The 27526-nt window shown below is 42.5% G+C and overlaps 1 protein-coding gene across 1 annotated transcript; it reads right to left on the bottom strand.

Annotated features, from left to right (window-relative positions):
- Positions 1-759: 759 nt before the first annotated feature.
- On the bottom strand, positions 760-26706 carry LOC104967360 (regulating synaptic membrane exocytosis protein 2-like). The gene is made up of 13 exons (XM_010796769.1): positions 26162-26706; positions 24812-25797; positions 15889-15956; positions 14099-14218; positions 11308-11407; positions 7338-7461; positions 6540-6586; positions 6140-6252; positions 5192-5239; positions 2546-2676; positions 1725-1896; positions 1254-1407; positions 760-776 (listed from the first exon to the last, which is right to left on the bottom strand). Exons 1-13 carry the CDS (start codon positions 26704-26706, stop codon positions 760-762), a joined length of 2625 nt encoding a protein of 874 aa, XP_010795071.1.
- Positions 26707-27526: the final 820 nt, after the last annotated feature.

The following is a 27526-nucleotide window of genomic DNA, read 5'->3' as shown; positions in this document are numbered from 1 at the left end:
AGAACTGTAAGCAGATTTTTTTCTTTATGGATATTTTACAAATCACTTCCCTTTTAAACTGTATTCTCGTTTATTAATAACAACTTTTTTTTACTGTCATATTAGTATTTTATACCTGTTTACTTTATTCTCTTATTTTTCTATAACTATAATGATCATATAAAGATGTGCCTTTACCTCACTGGTTGGAGAAAAAGCTTCTTATATTCGTTAGCATAGCTAGCTAACCAGATGCTAATAACAACAACGTTATTGACTGTATGATCAGTATGACAGATGAACAGATCGCCACTGGGCTTTCAACTAAAGACACAGCCACGCAAAAACTGCGGCATGTGTACGGCTCCTTATGGGTATTGCAATTTGTGAAGTCCCGGCCCGGAGCCGCGTTCTGGTGCTCTCCGTTAGAACTACACTCCCGTCAGACGAGACATATACCACGTGATGACACGTTAGGCTCGTGTTGTGTTCAAGGACCCTGACCTTGGCCAGGAAAAACAAGCTTGTTTAATTATTTTGCGGTCTAGATTTCTTGAATTTTTTTCTTTTTTGCGTGTGTTTATAAATTACCTCGAGGGCCGTACCAAATGGTCTCGCGGGCCGTATACGGCCCGGAGGCCGGAGGTTCCCCACCCCTGTTTTAGAACATCAAGTTTGGTAGGGTTTGGTTTTGGGTTGCAGGACTCCCTGTACATGCACGCTTTGTGGAAGAGAAGGGGAGGAGAACTAGGGTCAGGGGCAGAAAAACACTCAGATACTCTACAGAGCAGCACTGCCTGTGAGAGCAGGGGGCCTTTACCTGAGTTGTATGAATAAGAGCCTTTGTCTGTGAAAGCAGAAGCAATAAGGTTGATGTGACATGAATGATAAAGGCAAAATATGCATAAACTGCTGTACAAGCTTACAAAAACTACAGCAAAAATAATGGATTCTTTTAAATCAGGACATTTGCCAATGACTTATTATTAGAGATTAGAAAGTTGATCAAGCCTAAATCTACTATATTTAAAGATATTCATTTTTGTTACGTGAGCATGCCAGTTTGTGTCAACAACAATGTCTGCTGTCAAGATTGTTAAAATGGTTTGAAAGTGTAGACAGACAATATAATGTATTGTCTTTGGTAAAAGTCAAGTTATTCATTTAACTTGGTGTTGGGTTTGTTAAATGTGAAGTTTACTGTAACTAGCCTTTTGAAACACACTTCTTTAGAGGTGTGTGACATACTGTGTGATTGACAGGCGGTAACGTACTCTGGAGCCGTCGTGTGGGGCTCTCTCCGTGGAGCTGCCTGCGTTGCGTGTTGGGGGAGGCACGTGGGAGCGGCATGGAGGACACGTCGTGGGTTTGTAGCTTGTACCAGTGTGGCTCATCATCCAGAAGTGCTGTCTCCAGCTCAATAAGGATCTGTGGGGGGTTAAGGTCACAATAAAACATGTCTTCGCTCAAAATAGTTGCATATGAACATAATTTTCTCAATTATTAAATTATAGCAACTCACAAAGTAATCACAGAGCTCTTACAGTTAGCCAAGATTAGTTATTCATAGCATTTTTACAACAGTTATGTAAAATATTTAAGCTCACTGTCCATGTCAGACAAGGTCTGGACAACCAAAGCCTTTTAATGGACAAGAGCTTCATGATTGGCTTGCCCCCAATCTTGAGGATTAGCTGAGTGAGCGTCAGTGAGTGTCCCAAATGGTTGGGCTTTGGTTTTCTTACCTCTCCCAGGAACTCGCTCTCCTCCTCCCTCACCCTGGCTTGGTCCCACAATGTGATCTCCAGCATGCGCTCCCGAAACTCCCGCCGGTGCACCGGCGAATACATAAAGGTCTGGTTCCATTTGGGCTCTAAGGATTTCTTTACCGTTTTTGTTCTCCTCTTGCTTTTGTCGCTGGAGGAACAATAATTCAAACTGTTTTTATTTACAACCATGATAGGGAACAGCCACGAATACAACAGATTAAAAACACGACACAGCACAGAGCACATCACCCAGGCATGCTGATGATGGCAGTGAGATGGAAACAAGACTGTCCTAATTCCCAGAAAATGTCCACTTCCTGCTTTCTTCATCAGTACATAAGAAAGAACTGCTTAACAAGGTGCAAAGCTGCACAGAACGTCCAACAAAGTCATAAGACACATCCACTAAATCCCTACAACTTTTTATGCTGCTCATGTAGGGCTGCACCGAATATTTGTATTACTTTTCAAGATTAGACTACACTACACTATTTACAACTTCTTTGATCCAAACATCTATGATTTAAAAGGAAAAATATGTACAACTTTAATATGTTGAATAATTTCATGAAAATGTAGAATATTAGAGTTGAAGTCATGTATAAAAGAAAACTTTAGTACAGTCCTGTTCTCATTTTTAAAAAACAATGACGCATAACATTTCAATATCACTGAACACAATCTATTTTCCTTAATCTCACTTTGTACTAATGTACACTGTCTTGGTGGGTGGAGTGAACTAATGTGACATTAAATGAGTAGGGGGTGTATACAACGCTAACTGTTTCTACTCTTACCTTCTATCGGGGAGGAAGTAGATTTTGACGTAAGGGTTCCTGGGGCGGCCGTCTTCCCTGGGGGGCAGGTCTTTGGCGCCCAGGATGGTGACAATTAGCTGATGGCCAACTTTGTCATACCATAGTTTGACCTGCAGGGGCAGAACACAGACAGCTGCTGAGAGACGCTCAGGGCCAACAGGAAGGAGAACACAGAGAAGACCACTTCCTCCAATTAGAAATAAAGTTAGTGCATAGGTGTCATCATTTATTGAGTCTTCTCCTGTATTCACCCTTCAGGAAAAAGGTGGTATATTTCTGCCTGTTAAGATAATGTCAGGTCACATGCTTGGCAGCGCATTTTACAGAGCTTAAAGGGACAGTTGACCCCAAAATCAAAAATACATTTTTTTTCTCTTATCGGTAGTGCTGTTTATATACCTGGGCTATTTTGATGAGTTTTGATGAGATATTAGTTGAAGAGATGTCTGCCTTCTCTCTAATATAATGAAACAACATTGAACTCGGCTTGTGGGCTCAAAGGGCCAAAATGTCTCTTTTAAGAAGACGCAACTGTCAAACTTTTTATGACAGGTGATACGGTTAAAATAAATAACTGCAGCAGGAATCTTGTCACAACAAGGTCTGTAGTTTATTCTGAAGGAGGCACTGCTGTTTAGGGTGAGAGCCATTTGCTGCATTATATTAGAGAGAAGGCAGACATCTTTATGGCTGATATCTCAAACTGTTTGTACTCACAACAAAACAAGCTAGCTAGATGAATAGCACTACAGGTAAAATGTATTTATTTTCATTTGGGAGTGAACTGTCCCCTTAAGTGCTCATTAAAACATGGACTTACTGTATCAATGTTAAAATGGTATGATAATGCTAATATATCAAAATCAGATATTAGGATCTTAGTGTCATTTTAGTTCGATGCGTTTTTTAACGTGATGCTACTTTATGGATATTTTTTTCACTTTATTTTACGTGTTGTAAATGTATGTGTTCTTCTTTCTAATAACCACTCCCCCTGCAGAGAGGAATGAAGCTCAATGAACGGCATTTTTACTGAAGTGATTTGCTGTGCTCTGTTGGTATGTCTACCTGTGAGGATGCTGCCTCTATTCATTAACTATCAGATATTCAATGGGCGTTCACATAAGGAAATCAATCATGCTGTTGCGTGAATTATTGAAGACATTTCACATTAAAAGGAAAGTATGGACTCCAAAAGAAGACACTTAGAAGAAGAAAAAACTCCAACTGAAGCCTTACAGGAAGTAGATGAAATGAGAAATAAAACTTCTAAGCTTGTGTCCATACTTCTGTAAAAATGTGATAATGGAAAAAAGGTCTGCACCAATTCAATGTATCAGCTATACATGCAGCAACGCAAGAGAGAGCATTCAAGACAAGTCAAAAGATCTTCATGTAGGCAAAACAGACACTTGAGGGCTTATGGGAAAACAAATTGTACCAAATCTTCTCAAAACCTGAAGCCCACCAAATCACCAGATGCTGCAAAGTGAGTGTACTGTACAGTGATTGTGTTTGAATTTGTACAAAATATTCAGTAAAGATTCAGATTGAATTCTTATGGATTATATTATAATGGTAACACACGTGGTTCAAAAGTAATGTACTAAGTGTAATAAGTGGCTATGAAATGTGTCCATTTTAAAAATACACTAACAGAAACATACAAGCTTTACAAAAGTACACACAATAATACATACACACAAATAAAAACCTACTTGTACATTCAACCTTCATAAAATGTCATTACACCCCTCTTAATTTGAAAACTCGCATCTCTAACTCGAGCCATTATAATAATGTATTGTGTGAGATCCAAACAAAGCTTGTTGATGGTACTCTTAACTCATCACATTAACATATTGTCAGCTATAAGTATTAATATAGAAACTAACCGAGCCAAGAAAATCAATTAAAAAAAATTATTAAACAAAACCCAGAGAGAAGACTGATAATAAAGACGACAGAATAAAAGAGACCCCTTGAAGTGAAGGAAAACCTTCAACTCTTTGCTCCGTTTGGAATTTTCTATTTTGAAGGTACAATTTGCTTGAACTCTTATCTGGAAAGGAAATGCAAGTTGGTTTCCAGCACAGGACGGCAAACTTGTTTTTTTTTCACTGCAACATGAAACTGCAGACCAATCAACCATATGATGCTTAAGTTGCATAAGTTTAACTTGCACATGGAGCAGTTCTCCTGTACATGTGCATAGGGCAGAGTTACAGGCCTGGGTTCATGTTACACTGAGGCAGAAAATAACTCAAGTCCTTTGTCCTGAGAAAGTTCAGGGAGACACCCTCCTGCATTTCCAAAGATCACATATGTCTGACATGAGTTATGGTGAAGTGTCAGATTAGGCAATGGAAGAGTGTCTCCTTAAATGTGTTTAGATTAGTTGAGCATGCATAACCTAGGAAAAAGTGAGGTGGAAAATGATTTATAAGTCTTATCATAACAGTGATACCAAGAAATCAAACTGAAGAAAATGACACAATGCACTGCACTGAGGGAAACTTGAAGCTGCCATTTCCCATAGAATGCATTTTCCAAAGTATGGAAACAGTCAACAGTCAATGAGCAAAGACCAAATAGAGATTGTGCCCTTCAGACAGGGCCCATTACCTGGACCCTAGGGGTAAAAGGCGTTGTTCTTCTACTAAGGCTTTGGCTCTGGATAAGCAAAATTAAACAAAAAAAAGGACAAGAAAAGAAACTGCAATAAAACCAAAACCCAACAACAGCAACACAAACTCACAATACACTCTTAACAACAACAGCAGTTTGTAGTTTCAGGGTTTGTTCTTATTTCCTTTTTAACTTTTTATGTAATGCTTTACTAGTTCTGCATTGGCTTTTTCTCATTTGAAATGCCACACAATCATTTAGAATATTTGACAGCTACAAAAGCCTCTGCGTAGAATCAGTCATTGGACATTGCTGATCTTAGAGGGTTAATTCAATGCACTCAGTTTTTTAAATAATCGGTTGTTTCATGATTCTTTACATGCAGAACATAAAAAGGCACGATCCGGGCAAAATCTTGGGGTTTGCAAAACCCTCAAAGGATAAGTATATCATACAACCCCACTACAAACATCCCTTTACATTGAATATTTCTTTATGTGGGAAAACCTACCAAAGAAAATGTAACAATTGTAACATTTTACAATTGTGGTATGACATTTCAAACTAATGTAAATCAAACTCAACTATTTCTCATTCAAATATATATATATATTTTTTAGCCTTTTCCCTACTGGACCCTACATTTAAGTGCTGATTTTATTCTGCCCTTTACCCATTTATCCCAGGAGAGTTTTTATACTGGATAATGAACAACACGTGGTAACCTGATCTACACGCCTCTACTGGGTTGGTAAAGGGCCAGCTCAACCGGCAGAGTAAGAAAAGCTCTGCCCGGTAACCAAATGATTTGAAACAGTATTTAAGGTATTATTTGAGTCCATTCCTAAATATAGTCAAATGAACTAAAAACCCATTAAAATGTTCATCAATTTAGTCTTTGGTGAGGATTACACATAGTCTGTAAGTCATGCTGAGGTCACTTACTGAGAGCTGACCTGACAGGTACTGGGGGGCGTCCCTCAGCATGCTGGGACTCATGGGGGATGTGACGGAGATGGACGGGCGATCCACCTTTTGAGACTCAAAAGAACTCGAACCTGACAGAGCAGGGACCACACGGTCAGATCAGGTAGTGAAGACGTTGGTTTTAATAACATTGAGAGATATAATGAGAGACGGGGGATGGTTGTGAGGAAGATAGAAAGACAATGACAAGAAGAGAGACAGAAAGAGGGCAAGAAAGCATGCCGTAAGAAAGACAGGGACACAGAGAGGCAGAGGGACAGAACTCTCAGAGACATTTCCTTCACTTGATGTTTCTAGGCTGATAATAGGATTACATGGGGTAATGAAATAGCTTAAAGATTCTGAGGCTGAGACTCACTTGATTCCAGTTGTGCATGTGTGCTGTCTGGTATCCTTGGAATATCTCTGGGAAAAAAAGAGAGAAAGAGTATGAGTGTGAGAGACAGGAGAGAGGGAAGGGGTGGAAAGGATCAATTGGTGCTACTGCTGACTGCACTGTGCTCTAATGAGCGCATTAGTCTTCATTCAGCAGCAGCTCCCTCAGCAGCACACAGAGGGTCAGATATAGGATTGGTAAAGCAAAGGTGTTGCTGTTTTCCACTATTTACATTTGGAGTCAAAGCAAGCCAGCAGGCTGTCATTAAGCTGGGATGTGTTGGATTTGAAGGGGATAGATTCCCAAATGTTGAATAAAACAAGTACGCACCACTCATTCAAAAATATATTCTGTGCTAACACAAACTATCTTCACCTCCAGATGTCCTGAAGGCTCCATATTATAGTGAGCTCAGTAATGCAGGCAGTGACTTGACCTCAATGAGCCTAAAGACATAAAAACTACAATTGTTTTAAAGAACAAATATCAATAAAAGTATGAACTCACTAATGATGCAATTCCTGTTATATAAAATCACAGATTTGATTGCACACATTTACAATAAAAAACTATTTGTAATGTGATTATTAAATGTATCCTTTCCAACTGATTATTCGTTCTTCATGCTGAAAGAGGCCTGGAAGCTATGCCAGTTTTCAATTTGTCAGAGGCAGGTTGACACTGTAGACAGGACAAATAAAGTAATCGTATTGTGTGCCAAACACAGCAGTTACGATCATATAATGCTGTGCGTGTGTGACAGTCATGGTGAGCTCTCACCCTATAGGCCTTGAGACCACCAGCTCCACCTGCGGCTCAGGCTTGGAGTCTAGAATGATATTGTAAACTTCTTTAAATGTGGCTCCTTGTAAAAGCTTCCCGTTCCACTCCAGCACCTGGTCACCTGCAAACACACCAGACACACAGGATAACGTTTTGTAGTGTAGGAAACACACCTCATTATGTGTGTGTGTGTGTGTGTGTGTGTGTGTGTGTGTGTGTGTGTGTGTGTGTGTGTGTGTGTGTGTGTGTGTGTGTGTGTGTGTGTGTGTGTGTGTTCGGTAACGGAGCTCAGATGAGAGGGCTCTGATTACAGTTTTAATCCTCTGTCAAACTGCATGTTTTCTGCCATATTTGATGAGAGATAAAATGATTTTCTGCCACAGGAGTTTGACAGAGAATAACTAAAAAAGTATGCAGTAAAGTAACATCATAGTAGCCTACTTGTGGTAGAAGTCCAACTAGTACTGAGTCCACAGTAAAGTACTTCATTGTATTTGTGGTAGTTGTCTAACTGAGTCCAACTCTGTGTAGATGGAACATCCAGTATTTCGGAGGGGCCCTAACGGGACCCTCCTCTTGAAAGAAAGGGATATAAGATAAAAGAACTGTAGGAAACAGTTCTGAACTGTTTCCGCCAGTTCTTTAAGTTCGTCGTTCGCGAACAGCTTCTCTTTAGCTTTTTGTGGAAGGCGGCGCCTCAAACAAACAAATAGTTTTGTGGGAGGAATCAGTTCATCTCGTTCTCTTCAAAGATTCGTTCAAAAAGAATGAATCGTTCGCGAACGACCCATCACTAGTTTCCTCGCCCCTTTCTGTAAATGTTCAACGTGAGAGTAGTCACTGTGAGGGGAAAGCTAAGACTGATTGTCATATCTGTTGTCAGATTGTCAGTGATTAAACGGAGATCGTCTAAACTGTATGCTGGCTCGGGTCTCATCCATGAACAACACAAAACACAATGCAGAGACCGCTTAACGACACCGGTTACACCTAGCTCTCCCTCACTTCCTTCGGCTTGAAGACAACTTCACTGGGGGGTGAGCGGACTGCAGCCCTGGAGATGCACCTTGGGTAGCCGCTGTAGACACTGTAGACACAGCCAGTTTAAGATATATCCTGTCTTCTCTAGCTTTGGGGGGGGGGAAACGATATGGGGTGCTACATTTGTCAATATCTCGTTTATCAGAACACAAAGAATTAGCTAACTACCTTGCAGTCCCTCTCTCTAACTTCCTGCCGATTAGAGACAACTTCACTGGGGGGTGAGCAGTGAAGCACCAGAGATGCACCTTCGTTAGCCGCTGTAGCAACTAGCTTAGCGGTCAGTGCAAGAGCAAGCTGCGCTGAAAAAACGTTACAGTTGTCTTTTGGTAGAAAAATATTTGATATAACTGAGTGATATGACAATGTTGGAAAGTAACAAGGAACGTATACCGTTCTAATGTACAAAACGTGACAAAAAAGGCCCATGGGCTACCGTTTGTTTGCTTATTAGTTTTCTTGAATTCTTACGTCAGCTCTACATAGCCTACATGTAAATTGTCAGTCATATTTAAAATGCACTATTATCATCAATCTACTTTGAAAAAGATGCTCCCTGAAGCAATTGTAACATACTTTGCGGCATTAGAACGCCTCACTGACGTTTTGTCGCTGATGCTTTCGTCATGCCGAAGAGGGCGTGGTCAATCTTAACTGGGTTGGAAAAATAATAAACGCCTCCAAGCTTCATGTTAAAAACACAATAACTGCTGCTGATTCCCCAACAGACCAGCACATGAGACCCAGTGTGAGTGTGTAACAAATCTTTCAAAGAATGGAATCCATGCCTTTCTTCGATATCATTTCACATCCTTGATTCACTTTGCTAAAATGTACCTCCAGGCCTCCAGATGCTTTTCAGTGCCTCTGCTTCTGAGAGCACCATATGACTCTGTCCACATTGGTTAATGGTATTGTACTTTGTTTACTCACTGCGCAAAAACTAGTCAAAAACAGCAAATGTGCCTGTGAGACGATGATATAAAAAAAGTCACACCTTGAAAGTAGAGAGCATGTAAAAGGTTGGCAGTTAAGGAGGATGTTAATGGCACTCACAACTTTATGGAGTCCTGACATGAAAATAAAGAGCTTCATGCAGTTCAGATATGAAAGGAAAGATGTTAGGCTATTCAGAAAAAAGTCAGAATGTCAGTGAACCTCTTACATATGATCCCTCCTCCAAGCTCAACCAAACAAGGCACCAGACAGTGGCTGAAATGGCAAGAAAATTGTCCTAACTCTCTTTTCTCGTTGGTGCATATCAGTGTTTGATAGTAGACTCTCCTATTATTTTTAACAGAACAGAAGGTACATTATTTGCATTACTTTTTATATTTACTGTTGCACACTTGGACACAAAAGAGACTTCCAGGCATGCATACGTTTAAAATAAATTCCGTTCACTTTGTTACTAGCTAACAGCATTAGCTAGTAGTCAGACAGAATATCTGTGGCTACAATGACGTGTATTGCAATTTTTTTTCTCAATTTATCTTCATATAAATATATATATTTTAAATAATATTGTGCAACTGTCACAAAACCTAATCCCCCCCTGGGATTAATACAGAATTTTGATTGATTGATTGATACTTTTCTCTTATTGATATTTAATGATATTGCTACCTTCAACAATCTTCTAGAATCTTTTTTAATTTGTTGAATATCAAGAAAAATTGGAAATTAAACAAGATTGAATTACTTCCAAGCATATATGTGAATGTCTATCATGATTAGACATTGAAGAAGTTGCTATTTCTAGTACATATTTCCTCTGATTCCAACAGAATGGTCAAGAGCCTTCCCTCTAATGAAGCTACTGTGTGAGTATGAGAGACTGAGCAGTGTCTTCTATGAAACAGATCAATAGTGAACCCATCTGCTCTAATTGAAGATACTGTATACACATTTAAAGACAAGACACACACAAACACAGACGCACACACACACACACACACACACACACACACACACACACACACACACACGCACTGCTTCATGCTGCCGAGGAGAGCAATAATCTGCAAGGTCAAGGGAGCCGCAGTTGATGTAGTTGGTGATACATACATGTCGTCTGTCTAATGCTCGCTCCGGGGAAATCATTAAATCCATAACACCAGGATGTATGTACATCACTGGATTCCGTGTGTGTGTGTGTGTGTGTGTGTGTGTGTGTGTGTGTGTGTGTGTGTGTGTGTGTGTGTGAGTGCATGTGTGTGAATGTGAGTGTGAGTGTGTGTGTTGCAGAGGTACCAAGGGACCCAGACTAGTCATTTCATGCATGAAATGCTCATCCCATTGGTCTTAAAGGAAGAGAAAATCAACCTTGGAAGAATATACGGATGAAAAGATGCAAAGATGGAGGAATGGAACGCAGAGAAGAAGAGGGGGGACACGAGGAGAGTCATGTAATTAAATTAGCTTAATTCTAAGTCGAAGTAAAGAAAAAGCAGCTTGTAGTGCTCTCTCCAGCTTTAAAACACATACCACTACAAATAGACACAGACTGCACAAACATTGTGTTTTTTCTTTCCCCCTGCTATTTTCATGCTCAATCTCTTTTTCTCTCTCCTTCTCTCTCTTGCCACATAACTGCACTTAGTCATTCATGTAAACACATAAAAAAAACACACACACACACACGCACGCACGCACACACACACACACACACACACACACACACACACACACACACACACACTCACACACACGCTTTCTCTCCAGCAGTACTCCATTACCAGCAGTTCCCAGTGATTGAGGATTCCTATGGTAATGGTGATGTGGGGCTGCCCTGGCTGCCAGCTGGCTTGCCCCATGACTGATTCCGTTGTGTGTGTGTGTGTGTGTGTGTGTGTGTGTGTGTGTGTGTGTGTGTGTGTGTGTGTGTGTGTGTGTGTGTGTGTGTGTGTATGTGTGTCTTTAATACCTGGTCTGAGATGTCCAACAGTGTCTGCTAGACTTCCTTTCCTCACTTTAGTGATGAAAGCACAAAGTCTACCAGATTCTGTCATCTTGCCTCCCACCACCTGTCGGAGCAGATTCGCACTGGATTAGCACTGAAACACAACTTGATTTGTTAGTGTTATTATCACTGTGTTATTATTATGGGGACTCTCCTCTCACGCCTCTCATGCAGCTTGCAGGAGAAAACCGATTGTTTTCCCCAAATGTATCCCAGTGATGTCATTGCTTTAGTGTTTGCCTGCGAGGTATGAATCCTCAATAAAAGCCTAGATTTTTTCTAATGTTTAAGGCTATGTTTTCTGCCCAGGGACACACTCAGTGGTTCTGTAACAGTGCAGGTCAGTGGGCTTCAGCTGTACTGTAAAGACCTGAGCTGCTGTACTCAGCTTACATGGGCATGATACAAATCAAAATCCCTCTTAATGGCAGCTGAATGCCAACATACAAAGGAGCTTAGGGAAGTCTGCTAAATGAAATAGCTTTATGTAACAGGCAGGAGCCGGAGAAGGAGGCTGGCAGTGAAAGAGATGGAGATAGAGAAAGATGGACAGTGGGGGGGGGGGCTGGCAGCCTGACTGATGGACTGACTGGCTGCACTGCCGAGTTGGTTGTCTGCTGCTGAGCGGACAGAAAGGCACAGAGGCACTGAGCAGACACAAACATGCCGTTTCAGGAGGCTCATTCAATCAGTAATGATTTTCCCCGTCCTGCCGCTCTCAGTTCTCTCTCTGCATCACCCACCATGCTCCTCTGGACTTGGCTGCTCAGCTTTTTCTTTTTTTTTAACCACCTACAGATTAATGCCACAGTAAAAAGGGAAGGGAAACCAAAGCATTTACCACCATAGAAAGCTTTCTTTTGCAATGTAGTGACTGTGCTGCAATAACAACATGGGTAAGAGGTAGGGCTGCAACTAATGATTATTTTTATTATCAACTCATCTGCAGGATATTTGATTTTTAGATTAATCGATGAATTGTTCGACTTAAAACATTTCACAAAATAGTCAAACATTTCAATCCCAGTTTCTCAAAGTCCAAGGTAATGTCTTAAATGTTTTGTCTTAAACCCAAGAATCCACTTTGTTTAATGAAACGATGCAGTTATATGAGGAAGCTTTTTTCCGTACTGCACGGTAGCTTGTGAATTGCACCAAGGAATTAATTAAAGTGTATCTACAGTATAATAATTAATGATTAATTGTTTCTTGATTAAAGTAAATGAAGGTATAATATAAAGTTAGTGAGTAAAAACTACAAAATGTGCCTCTGAGTGGAGGTGTATAAAGTAGCAGGAAATGAAAAAAAATGTGTACAGTTCTTGATCAAATAAAACGAATTACTGTTAAACACTGAATATGACGAAATGGAAAATATTTGAGAAACTTTCAACAGGATTTTCTGCAATTTTTTTGCCATAATAACTCCTCAATGAATCATGGATAGTCAGCTATTTGGTGAGTATTTTTCTTTTAAACGTCTAAATGATTACACTCATTTACATTGCAGTTCTTTACAAAGGTTTACATTGAGTGAAGTAAGAATGTGTCCTATAAAAGTATGCTTCATAGCACTAAAAGCATAGGAAACAGTTAAGCACATAGTTTAAATTCCTAGGGGAATGTGATGAAACTATTCAAAGTGTGTGCAGTGACGACACTGACAGGACTCGTTTCCTCTGCGCTGCTGAATGCAGTTCATTAAAGTAGTTCAATGTGAGTGAGTTCAGAGAATTATACGGCTCAATATTAAACGATGCTCATTAATATTCATCAGGGACATAATCCAGTCTTTAATGAATATTATTACTGAGTAGCACTATGATGTTATCGATAATTGGAAAGCCAAGGAGAAAATCCGCACACGCAAAAAAAAGGCAACAAAATAGTAGAAAGACACTGTACGTATGTTCACAACCAACACTGATAATCAGCTGGACCTGTCAAACCTCCCCAGAATCCCTGGGTCTGCTTACACTGAAGTCCACTCAACCAACATTTGTGATAAATGTGCCTATTTTAAAGCTGCAGTTGGTAGCTTTCATAAATGTACCTTTTGTCATTCTGATATTGTGACTGTAGTGCATGAGACTGTAGTACAAAATATCATGTTCCTCTGCCTCCCAGAATTTGGAATTTGGAGTCCTCTGCCCAGAAGGAAAACAACCAATCAGAGCAGAAGATACTCTAAAGTATCTCTAAGTTTCAATCACTGCTTGTAAACCCCAATCAAAATGTGAAATGACGCAGTGCTGGTTAAACATACAACAGTAAATAAAACAGTCACAGCTAAACGATGCACTGAAATATGTTTTGTGAAAACGTTTTGTTAAGTTGCCTCTTAGCATGACTCTCTCTGTAGATTCACGTTCCTCTGGTAAGCAGTCATGCTGCGTACATGTCGAGGGCTTTTATTGTGAAGGGTAAGAACAGAAGGAGGGGCGCACACGCTGTTGACAACGTGGGAGCAATAAAGAGTTTTGCCGTCTTGGTGTAGACGACAGATTGTCCGTATTCTTTTTAACAACCTTCCTAAGTATTGGCACGACTCAGAGCCCTCGGCCATAGTGAAGTTATGTTTACTGCAGAGTACAGTGATCCTTTACCTTAACACTTTTAGAGATTCTTTGGCTGTGATTGTTTGTTTGTATAAAAGTTATTTAAGTTATGTAGTATTGAATATGTTACCAAACTGCAGCTTAAACACATGAGATCTTCAGACACACACAGACAGGTAGAATCATTATGAGCTCACCTTTAGACCAAGCAGAGCTCCTGAGTCTCGAGGCACACTTCCATCTTTCATGCGCTTGTTGAGTAAAATACGCCCTATTAGGCGATCCCCATCTTTGGACGGCTGCCACGTCACCGGGTGCTACAAGGTCAGAGCAACACACACCTATTGTTAACAACTCATCCGCTTGCATGTGATTACATTAGACCCAAGCAGACAACTGTCCATAGTGAAAAGGGTGCATGGGGAGAGTATTTATTCACTCAGGGAAGAGAGTTCACACAAACTCTGTCGCCCTCATCAATTGTTAAATGTTTTATCTAGCAACACGCTCAATTATTTACATTTTAAAAGACGGGATATTGAATTGCTAAGAGAATCAAGGACGAACTATTGATGAAAAATAACATCCAACACAACAGTGAAAGGTGTTATTTCCAGAGCTTGTGTGAACATGCCAGTGTGAAGGTGGAGTTAGCTTCATGCAGCGCCCCATGCAGAGTAAAGCAAGCAGCCCCAACCCTACACCTCCAACCAGCTCTTCAAAGTGGAGCAGGAAGACCGGAGTCTCACTACACACAGACATACAACCATCATCAGGTAGAGGAGTGAGGGGAAAGCAGACTGCGAAAAAGGGGGGGGAAAAAGGTCATCTATGATGCAAGAACAAATGAGGTAGTCCAGTTCAAAGATTAAAAAAAGAATGGAAAATAGAGCGCATGTATTAAAGCCATGAGACACAGAGAGGGTGAAATCATAGACGCGCAGTGGAAAGGAAAAAAGAAAAACATATGTTTTCATTTTTGGTGCAAAACAAATCAGTCTTCCCTGTTTTGTGTGCTTACAATCATTTAGGTTTGCTAAAGAAGTGAGTGGAAAGTTAGGCAAGGGGCGGGTTCTGTCTGGACTGGATGCTGTGGGGGGGGGGGAGAGGGGCAGCAGAGTGAGAGGGTCGGCCCTGAGTAAAGATGTTTCCTATGACACTAAACAGGACCGCTGCAGAGCAAGAAAACAACATACGGAGGAGAACGAGCATGCAACTAGGAGAGACCCACATCCCTGTGTGCCATGACAAACAGAGAGGTTGTGTGTCAATGCTAAAACTACTGTAAGATGTGTTGTTTCTGTTTGGGGAGCAAAACAGCAAGTACAAGTAGCAAGCAAAGAGGGTGCCCCCAAAAGACTTTTTCGGCAACACCGAGCAAGGTGGAGCCAAAAGTAACCGAAAAAACGAAAAAGGAACGAAATCGCAAGAAAAATCAATTTATACAAACGTCAAATAAAAATCCAAAAAACAAACATCTCACCTATTTACACTGAGTGACAGAGCAAAACAAAGACTGGATGGGTAGGTTAAAAATAATAATAACAAAATGCAGGCTAGATTGTCTTAGTACCTTCTCACTATGGCTATGCTCCTCGTTTAGGGTAGTGCTACTGCACGTATCAACTCCCGAGTCTTTAACCTGCGGTTCACACCATGCCAAGTCCTCTTCAAATGAGTGTCCCCCAAAGCGCACCATTTTCTTTTGCCTCTCAGATAAGGTGTGTGTCGGCTCGGACATAAATGTCTGCTCAATTGTTTTTCTTTTTCCCCTTTGACTGTCCCCTACAGGTGTGGGATAAAAACAGAAAGAAAACAGAAAAACAACATGCAAAGGTGTAAATAAAACGAAGGAAACATGAGATGACAAAAGACTCTGGTAGAGGGGGGGATGGGGGGGAGAGAGACAGAGAGAGGGAGAGAGAGATGGGGGGTTAGGGAGGGACGGGAGAGGGGGGAGGTCAAGGCAGGGCTCCACATGTCTCACCAAAGACATTGGGGAGGCCTCGCTGCTATGCCAAGAAGCATGGTCCCACCAATGGCCATCCAAATCTCCTGTAAGGTGGGGGGGAAAGGACGCACACACAAGAAAGGACATCGAGAGGGACCAGTGAGGACACAAACAACAACAGACAGTAACCGCCAGACAAACGTACACACATAATACACACATACAGAAGCAAACAAGACATCCAAACAATCATATTTGCACACACACACACACACACACACACACACACACACACACACACACACACACACACACACACACACACACACACACACACACACACACACTCTCACATACTGTAAAACTCAAAGCTGGTCAGCATGTGAACCTCTAAGTCAAGAGATCCCTGTGGAGAAAGAAAGACGCAGCTCAGGTCAATAACAATGTGACCACCTCCACACAGGCCGCCGTTCTTCCTTTGGACATTCATTTATTCGTCTTTTAGGGCCAGTTTAGCATTTATTAGGAAGCGACAGTGTTAGAGGGGGAGATAGAGGGGATGGCAGGGGGCCGCAGGCTTCGACCCTGCGTCCGCCACAGCAGGGATGGAGCCCCACTACACGCTCTGCCAGCTCTTAACACTATACATTTGATGCTCATCTTTTCCTTGTCTTACCTACAGGACATAGAGTAAATCCCACCATTTTGTTCAGGATTTGCACAATTGTTATCCATGAATTCATGATCTTGTGAATCTAGCTTGCCACAACAAATGGAATGTGACGGCAGATAGGAAGGGGGAGTAAGAAACAACTGTATCAGCGACAGCAAGAAATTAGGTTTATCGAAAATGGGTTCTTCATTAAGACAAACCTTCAACTTCCAAATTACACTGATCTGGAAAATGCCATATTTTGAATGATGTGTTACTAACTTGATGGATCGCAAGATAAAATGCAACAAGATCTGGGAGGCTAAGGAACAAAGCTACAACTATGTCCAGGCACACTAATGGCTACTTCATGCAACTGTAATACAGGTGTGTATTTCCTTACTTTTCATCAAAGATGCAAACACAATCAGAAAGGAGTTATAATCAAAAATTAAGAAAAACAGTTCAACTAATATTTATATGTCCACTGAAACAATATATTTAACAACAATCTCTAAAAGCTCTTTATAGATGCCTAAGTTTAAATCAGCAGACACTAACATTTTGCTCAAAAAAAGTAAAGTGCTATCTTATCATACAGTAGCTGTGGGCGGGAGCAGAGCACCACTCTAATGTGTTTAACTGGGGATTCAGATTGCAATGCCACACAGCCTTAACTGACCTCAATCTAAAGTGCACCAGGGAGAGCTTTTAAAGATGAGGCTCTGATTACAACTTCTGGAGCAGTACCAGTGGACAGCCTGGAGAAGATACAGGCTGGGCAAACTGCTTTAATGTTATTACAGGATGGAGGTTTCTGGGACATCTCTTTTAACTTTTTTTATTTTCTCATCAATCCAGCTGACGGCTTAGAGTAGAACTGACGACTCCGCCATCGTTGGCCTCATCTCCAACGAGGACGACAGGGAGTACAGGGAGCTGACGCATGACTTCACCTTCTGGTGCCAGAGGAACCAGCTGAACGCAGCGTAGACCAAGGAGCTGGTGGTGGATTTCAGACGGTGCCAACACTCCCCCCCGACACAGGGAGCGGACATTGAGATTGTGAAATCTTACAAATACCTGGGTGTTCATCTGAACAATCAACTGGACTGGACTGATAATTCTGCTGCTCTGTACAAGAAGGGACAGAGCAGACTCTTTCTGCTGAGGAGACTGAGGTCTTTTGGGGTGCAGGGGGCACTCCTTCAGACATGTTATGACTCTGTTGTGGCATCAGCCATTTTCTATGATGTGGCCTGCTGGGGCAGCAGCATCTCGGCTGCTGACAGGAAGAGACTGAACAGACTGGTAAGGAAGGCCAGCTCTGTCCTGGGGAGTCCTCTGGACACTGTGGAGGTGGTGGGAGACAGGAGAATGGCAACCAAGCTGTCCTCCCTGCTGGACAATATGTCCCACCCCCTCCAGGACACCCTGTCCTCACTGTGCAGCTCCTTCAGCGACAGGTTGCTGCACCCCACCTGTCTCACGGAGAGATACCGCAGGTCCTTCCTTCCTGCAGCGGTCAGACTATACAACCAGCACAGCCCCTAGTAGACCCCCCCCCCCTTTCCCTACACACACCACAAAACAGACTATATCACCCCTTGCTGCTAAATAACAATCAACTATGTGCAAAATGTACTATATGGGCAATATATATATGCCGTTAATAACTGTAATTTATACCTGGCTGCTAAATCCTTAGAAACGTTACAAGGTGTGTTTTTTGCATTTTGTATTTTGTAAATTGTGTAACTTGCTGCTGTTAAATACCATCAAACTATGTGCAATATGTGCTATATGTGCAATATATACATATACATATGCCCTTAATAACTGTGTAATATATACCTGGCTGCTAAATCCTAAGAACTGTTACAGGATTTGTATTTTGAAAAGTCTTTTTTTTTTTACTTTTTTTTTTATTATATTTTTTATTATATCATAACTTAGTACTTTTTTTAACATATGTAACATTGAGCTGTCTGTGGCTCTTTCCTGGTGTAACGATGCAAATGTCCCCTATGTGGGAATAATAAAGGTATTCTGATTCTGATGTTGGTTAGCTTACAGAGTGAACCAAGACCTCTAAACCGATTTATTGCTGCACATGTGATGCTTAGGTCAACCCGGGAAGAGATGACAGATATTTTATAAGACAAATATCAATTCACATTATTTATTCTGTTGGAGACTGAGAGCTACATATGCAAAACCAACCTGTTCCACAAGTGAAACAACGAGGTGGACAGAGAGAGCACATTCAATTTGATTCAGAGGCTTAAAAAAAATGTAAGCTAATTAGAATACAAGAAAGATATTAAATCTGAATGTGGTGTTTAGAAAATCGAGGTAAAGGGGAATAAAGGTTTGTCCTGAGACCTGAGTGTGTAACATAAATCTGTTTTTAACACCTTGTTATTTAGGGAAATGGACATTCATGGTTTGTTTTTTGACGACTCAAAGTACAGTTAACGAATGTGTACTGTTGTTGATATGTTGCTTGCTTGCATGAATGTATGTAGGGAAAGGAAGGTTATCTGAAAACCCTGCACTTGTTCAACCTGTGCACTTCCCCTGCAAAGAGCTGTATAACTTAATGGATGTACACAGGCAGGCCTCCTTCAAGCATTATCTTGCTGAGGATTCAATCTCAAGGCAAACAGCGAACTCTGATGGAAAGGCATAAAAATAGCCTGCATATGCGTCTGAATGCAAAAGAGGAGGTGGTGGTGGAGTGGGGGATTACAAGGGTAAAAAAAGGAAGGGATATTCAGAACAGAAAAAGCCGCATAGAAGAAGAACGCTGTGTAAAGATAGTGCCACTGTGAATAAATATAGCCCCATTCGTGAGTCTTCTAACTCGGCTGATGTTAGGACAAAACATTCTCACCAAAAAGATATTTCTTTATGGCATAAATAATGTTTTGAACAATTTCAGTTTTTCCTTTTGGCGTTGTCCATTTTTAATCCTAATATGAATGAGAAGATGTAACCTAGCAAATTAGTTGCTAATGTTTAGCGATACTATTAAAAACAACTTAATTGGAAATAAATTAAAACATATTGAGAAGAAAAAGCACTGGCCTACCCGTCTGGATCAATATGGTGTTAGTATCTTGCTTTTATTTTATTATATAACAACTTACTTTGTCTCCTGGTACAACCGGCCAATTGTGTCTAATATGGCCTCTGATTTCTTACCTTGCATGATTCTTTTTTTTCTTGCCTCGTTAATATATTTGGAACTATCTTCTAATAAAGTCACATTTTGTGTCTATTCTTGATTTGGCATATATCTTGTAGCATAATTCTAACTAGCTTTTGAGTCTATTGTGCAATATAGTTCCAGTTGTGTACTTTCATTTTCACAATGCACATCATTATTATTTGACTTTGCACTTTATGGTGATGTTAAACTTATTAACCTCCAGCATCAAGGACTTTTTTATTAACATCCACATTCAAACCAACCAGAGTCATTTCCACACTTACAATTGTATCATATTCAAAGTTGCAAGGTCAGTCGGAGCCAAACAAACTGTCCTCCTTCCCTCCCTGCTCTTTCTCTAAGCTATCACTATCCATCCGTCAGTGCAGGGGAGTGCTAAAACGACTTACTGTACACAGTTATGCACTGTGATAAAACATTATGGGTGTCTCCAGACAGGCTTTGCCCTCCGTGGCCCTCTAACCAACAGCTGACAACAGTGATTACCCTCTTTGCCTCCCAGCTGCTATCATGTCGGCAGCACAAACTCCAGAGCGCAGTTCAGCGCCGTGCACACTCTACATTGAACGAGTCACTTGCCCTAATGTGGCCATGATAGTCCAAACAGCTTGAGGCCTGCATTTATCATCAAGGAGGGAAACATCATGTAGATCCCCTTCAGGTAAGACAGTGGTTGCATATATTGGGGTACCTTAAAAGCCTTACAAAAAGGGCAAATGTAATTTACTTTGCTCAGATTGCACACAAATAATTCCTTGATTTTGTATGTTAAAGAGATTCTTATAAATGAAAATGTACTTCCCACTGTTGTATGAAAAGACACACAATACATCCCAATATATAACATACCTGGCAATAAACTCGATCTGATTCGGATTTATTTGTCAATTTAGAGCTATGGATAAACATTTAGATACGCAGCTTATCTCAAGGTCATCGATAGTTTCCCCCTCCACCTGTCCTCCCATCATACTCCCCCACCTCCCCCAGGCCCATCGATGTCCGTCAAAACTAATTTGAGTACGTGTAAACATGGAGGTACGCCGCCCTTTCTTTCCCTGAAGCTTTATTAACAGTGGCACGCCACAATTGGGCACTGATCCCCGGCGAGAGGCACAGCGTGGAAGCAGGAAACTCATCATGGCCATAAATTGTGAGCATCAGCAGTCTGCGGTGGGCCTGCCGATCCGCCCAGACTCCGAGGCCCCGCAAAGTGCTGACTCAGGGCAGAGGAGGAGCGCAGGCAGTGGTGGAGTTCACCAGCAGCAGGCTCTCCATCACTTTGACAGCTCAATAAAAACCAGTGTAAACTATTAATTGGATCATTAATTATTGATGCTGTTTTTACTACAATTCGAGAGGTGAGAGCAGAAAAGAGGCCGGGGTGAAACTGTGTGTGTTTTAACATAGTCACCAAACTGGGAAGGTGATACAGTGTCATGTAAAACCCCTGGGAGGCCGGTCTTATAACCTCAAACAAAACACCTGTATCTAACTTCTACTAGCAAGGAGAGAAAACTGTAGTTCTACCGGTTAAGGTATAAAAGGTGACTTAATGTTATTCCTTTCAACTAACCTGATACAGTCATGTGAAATCTGTTGACATGATACATTTAATTAGTGTGAACGGTTCAGTTTTTTCAGTGCAGACCACAAACCCAACAGACCTATGGAAGTGGAAAAACTGCTCACAAAAGCCTTTAGGAGGATGTAACTTAGGCTGTCCCTACACAATGTCCACCTCTCTGCCGTAGTTAGCCGGCCTCTCCTTTTCTGTTTGTTCGGCACTATTATGAGACGGCATGTCGGGGGAATCAATAAGGAGGAAAACACAGGGAGAGGACCGTCGTGATAAATCAGTCTCCAGTGCTCGCAGGCACGAGCCAGGCTCATTACAGCTGGCACACCCTCTCTCCTCTGGTCTCCGCCTCCCCTTAGTCTCATCTGCTTCTCCATCCATTAATCCCCCCCACCCTTCCTGCCTCCCTCCTAAGGGTGTCGGAGATATGAGGGCATGGCATGCACCCTGCTCAGCCTGCTGCTACACACCCATTTGCCGCACAAACTACGCGGACGTGCCACATATGGCCAAATGGTGCTTTCTGCCCTTTTTCTCATCTCTTTCCTTTTGTGGCCAGAGATGAACAAAAATGCGGTGTTCTTTGCTTTGCTGTCTGGATGTTTAATGTAATGTCACTCTCTTTATGCGTATCAGAGAGTGCTAGGTTTGCATGTTCACAGAGGGAAATAAAATCCCAATTGGTGTCTTTTTAGGAACATAAAAAAACAACACCTGCGCAACTCGGTTCCGCTAAAGTACATCTAAGCCTTTTCCACACTCATGCTGAATTTTTCCATGTGTAAACTCTATGTACAGCAAACACTGTCTGATCTTTCTTTATGGCTGTTAGAATGTCACATTGTCACATGCCCACATATGGAGCCAGGAGTTTTGGACCTCTCTCTGTTATGTAATTACATTTTGGCAGAGTGCAACAAAGCTACCTCTGGTTTTAAAATAAATGGTTCAGTAGAATTCTCTGAACCAGTTATCAGAGTCCCTGCATGCACCATAAACTAGCAACCTTAATTATGTCATAAATTAATCAAAGTGCCAATTATAACTAAGGGCCAATGATAGCTCCACATTAAGCGCTGTCTGTAAATGTTCTGTGGTTTGCTATACTTATTCAGGTCAATAGTCCAGCTCTTTCCTGTGTGTTTTCCCCTCTCTCCTACACAGCCTGACCTGTGAAGGAGGCAGACAGAAGCAGACAGAAACAACAGAAACTCTGACCCTGCAAACAGCCGACTCTTTTACCTATTTTGGTTCCATCATGGCTACCTGGAAACCTGGAAACTCCCACATCAATAATGTAGAGCTAGTGCTGGGCTGCTTCCCTAAGTAAGGAGAACAGTTACATGATAGAGCAGACCGACTGAATTCTTCCCCTCTCCTCTAGATTAAACATGTTGAGCTTGTGGCAGGCGCTTTGGTCTGGTGTAGCAACCTGCTACTGTGCTTTCTACCTTTCTGTTTTTGTAATCCTCCATTTGTCAACTGCGCCTCATGCTTACATTTTATTTAGTGTTTTTAACCTTTTTAGAGTAAAGGCTTCTGTAATTAAGGGTTTGACAACAAAATCAATTTGTAATTACGACAACTGTCAAGCAGGTGGAGCAGTCAAGAAGCTAACAGCCTAACAATTGCTTTTGATGTTGATCTATGCAAAGTGGCATTTCATTCAGTCACTTTGCTTGCCAGTGCGTGTTTATACATTTGATGCTCCAAGCAGGTAGCGCATTTCCCATCAGCCATCTGATGTTCATTTCTTTTTTTACTTGTTGTAGTTAGACAGCAAGGAAGGCATGCTGAGCCTTAACCTAGCTAACCGCATGACATTTCTTTATTATCTTTTCACCCATACGACCACATCTGTTTCTGACCTCAATCTGAAAAACAGGAGTTTTTAAATTAGCACAATTACAAAAGGCAGGAGACCAAGATGTTCTCTTACCTAAACACCCGGTAAAAGTTGTAAAACCGTCGCAACTTTAAATCTAGGAAAAGATCATGGTTTAGGTAAAAATATATATATATATAGCTTGTGAATGGGTACACTAGTTTACTGTACGTGAAGTAATGTAGCCTAACCTACGTTTTGCACGTCATGTTACACTATGTGTTACCTTTAACTTGTTCAATATAACTCAACGATTATATTTACATTGGACAAGAACACTGTGTAAGGTATTTGTGTGTCCCTGTGTCCCTATGCCGACTTTGTTGCTCTTTATCGGCCGTGACCTGACTTACACCTTGAGACAAAAAGCATAATATGGGTCATAATATGCTGCTTGTACTAACATTCACGGGGTGTTTTTGCAGTCCCATTTCCATTTGACTGAACCATAATCCTACTGCCATTTTGTAATGCGCAACTGTACTGTATAACTAGAATTGTAAGTAGACAGTATGGAAGTCAAGGCTACAGTATACTGAAGGAAAACATACAATCCCCATCACAGCAGTGATGAGATACTCAGTAAAATACACTGCTATTTTTATTAACTCAGTTCACCCCGTTTCACTTGAAACCCACCATCAAGCCCTGTCCCTGCTTCCCTCTGTCCCACAGCTATGTAACACTGTCCGACCATGAGAAACAGCTGTGGTGGTAGGACCTGGCAAAGTGTGCCATAAGATGACAGCATAAAGGAGAAGGCCTTGAGAGCATTAACATTCATTTCAACATACAGCCACACACATAAACAGCCATCCACACTAAAACATATCTGGCTGGCTTGTGAGCGCACAAGCCTCCTCTTCCAAGGCCGGGAGCTGTGTGAGTAAATTCATATAGAACACACATGAAACGCTATAGTGCTTTGCACATACGTAAGGCTCATTGTTTTCAATTTATATTCAAATGCCAGGATGTCATTTAAGAAGCACTTAAAAAAAAGATATGATCAAACATATCAGCAAAAGCTGTTCACGGTTCATTGCAGTTTACCGTAAAGAAAGACCTGTACGAAGTCATCAAAGTATAGAAACTGAAGAAAAACAATGTAGAGATAATAGAAATGAGTGACTGTTAAAGACCAGTCACTTTAAGGAAGAAAATATATAAATATATATTTAAATGTTAATCTAAAAAGTGCTTGCTCTAAAAGGTTGTGTTTTTGTCATAGATGTTGGTGATAGATCCTAAGCTGGGTTTTTTAACTCGAACAAATTATAATGTTGTCTGTTGTTTTTTTTGGGAAAATAATGAGCCCTACACAAACAAACACACATATAGACATAGAAACACAGAGAGCACATATTACTGTAGACTGGGGAACTGAAGGTTATATCTGAGTCAACATCTGCAAGAATCAATATCAACAGGAGACAGCAACATCAACTCAACAACATTATGTCACTATCATACTGAATGTCTTTATAATTGCATTAAAAAGCAACTGAGAAACGTGCATTTGTATGTATAAGGTACTGCTAAAATGAAGTTTATATTACAGTTATATGTATACAGAGCAGAGAGGAAGTGTTTCTGTGTGGCTCCTACCTTTCTCACTGACTGACTCACTCTCTATCTCCACGTCCTCACAGCTGGTGTACTCTGGTGTGGTGGCCAGCTCCTCCTCCGAGCTGCTGAGCGACACCTGCCGCATCTTTCCTCCCTTTTTGGTTTTGTGGGGCTTGGGGGGTGGCGGCCGCACAGACTCTGACTGGTCCGAGCTGAGAGAGTCGTTCCTCAGCATGCTCTCCATCTTCTCCCTCTTGGTCTTGCGGACGGCCGAGCTGGGGTCGAGGTGGTGCTGCTGCCTCCTCATGGAATCTATGTCCCCTCTACGCAGTTCTCCAGATCGGTCCCCCAGCACGGGGCTGCGGTGCGGCGTAGGGGGACTGTGGTTGGAGGATCTGTGGCCTCCGAGGCTGCCCCCCATGGGCCCCGGGGAGGAGCGGTCGACGGAGTAGGAGCGCTGTCCCACCATGGGCGGCCGGCGCTCGGTGAGATGCTGGCGGGACAGCCGGACGGGTCCTGGGTCGTCCTGCTCCGTGTAGGCCAGAGAGACGTCACTATGACGACGCTCGTGCCTCATGCGGCCCACCTCTGCGTGCATTCTCATCTGCTCCTCGTAGGGTTGCGGCTTCACAGGGTAGCGGGCCAGGTTGGGGTCGCTACGGTAACGCGTCTGGAATTCCTCCTGCCGCTGCCGCTGGAGGTCGTACTCGCTGGGTCCATCTAGCTCTTGGTCCAGCGGGTATTCCTGGGAGTGCCAGCGCCCAGGGCCCCGCCGGTCCCGGTAGCCCATTCGTGCCGCATCTGCATCTGGGTACATGTGTGGGCCCCTCGGAGCCCGCCGGGGGTCCCCATCCCCATAGTCAGACGGTGATCTGGGCATGCCGCCGTCCGTCGGGGCATACTGTGAGTGATCGCCCCCCTCCCCTTGGTCGTATTTTTGGTTTGGATCCCTGGATGCAGATGGACTTCGTTTCCTGTAGATCAAAGAGAAGGGAAAACCATTGTGGAATTTAGAACTTGGTCCACTTTAAACGCAACCTTTTCTGATTTAGTTAATACAATCTACATATCCTCCTATCCATGGTTTATAGTCCAAAAAAATTGTGATGCTTAGCGCCATTTCCGATGAGCATACAGTGTCTGCATGTGTGCTACTGGAAATATAAGGTTTCAGTCAGACGTTAGCCTTACGGTGCTTCATCACACTTCAGTCTGTAGCTTCACTTTACTTTGCACTGCACTCTGTAGGCCTCAGTCTCTGTCAAAACCTGATGAAAGCCTGCTCTGTCTCTGTCTCTCACACACACACACACACACACACACACACACACACACACACACACACACACACACACACCCGACGCCACGCCGCATCCCCCTGACACCAACCTCCTAGACACCGGAGGCTCCGACGGGGGGTACCCGGGGCCCCTCCTCGCCAGCTGCCTCATCCTCGCGACAGGGTGGTACCCGCCGGCCGCGAGCCACTCTACGACCGCCCTGTCGGCCTGCCCAGGACCCAGCAGGACGAGGCACATCCGGTCTCTCTGCAGTGATACTGCTGCGAGCACGGAGTACGCCGGGTGGAGACGCACGTAAGAGTAGACGAGGAGCATCCCAACGCCGAAGTGTCCCATCGCCCGGTCCAACCCCAGCGATGCCATTGCGCAGACCTTAAGGAGGACGGCGACGGCGACCTCCAGCATGAGCGACCCAGGTAGATCGAGAACCAGGTCGCCCATAAGGACCCTCACGGTCGCGGGTCCCGGGGCGGCCAGGGCCATCGGGTAAGCACGGCGTAGACGTAGACCCATGTACACACCCGGGGAGCCTCGGGCGGCCCCCAGGGGTAGGGGTATCAGTCTGCCACTAGACCCGTACGGCGGCAGGCAGCCCCGTATGACACTCACTAGCGGGGGGAGGGGAACCAGCATAAAAACCAAACCTAGGGACCTACGTCTACCTGAAGCAAAGGACATCTAGTTTCTCTTCCCTTTTGGTAACACCTTAAATCTTGAACCAGGTGAAATTTGCGTTGGAAAAGACTAAATCAATTATGTTAGATGTATAGGAGGATAGGTACCAAATATCAGGTTTTTTTAACACTACGAATCGCGGTAAAGGCTACTCGTATGTCACAGACGTACACACGATGACCTTTATATTCCAAAGTCAGTCTGCAATCGGAATGCCACGAAGTAGTGTGAAGTCAGACATCGAAGTGAAATGAAACGTGACGTGAGACATCCGGAGTCAGAGACAGTTTTGGACTACTTTCGGACGAGACAGAGACAGAGAGTGTGTGTGTGTGTGTGTGTGTGTGTGTGTGTGTGTGTGTGTGTGTGTGTGTGTGTGTGTGTGTGTGTGGTGTGTGTGTGTGTGTGTGTGTGTGTGTGTGTGTGTGTGTGTGTGTGGTGTGTGTGTGTGTGTGTGTGTGTGTGTGTGTGTGCCCGTGTTGTGGTGTGGTGTGTGTGTGTGTATGTGCTTTCTCTCTTTTATCTTGATTCGTCTTCCATAGCGTCGTCGTGAGGGGAAAAGAGCGAAGACCGTGTGAAGTTTTCGTTAACCGTACAGTCTAAAATGTTATTGTACACGTCCCATGGTACAAACGACTCGACTTGGTTTAGTTCACCGTACCCCGAAGATTAATATATATCCTTTCCTCTTTCTTCCCCTCACGACGACGTATGTAAGACGAATCAAGATAAAGAGAGAAAGACCACATACACACAACACACACACACACCACACAAC

The sequence above is a fragment of the Notothenia coriiceps genome, unplaced genomic scaffold, assembly GCF_000735185.1.
Source record: "Notothenia coriiceps isolate Sejong01 unplaced genomic scaffold, NC01 NC01_scaffold00037250, whole genome shotgun sequence".
Lineage (NCBI taxonomy): Eukaryota > Metazoa > Chordata > Actinopteri > Perciformes > Nototheniidae > Notothenia > Notothenia coriiceps.
The sequence above is the reverse complement of the archived record's forward strand: the minus strand, read 5'-3'. Positions and strand labels throughout refer to the sequence as shown.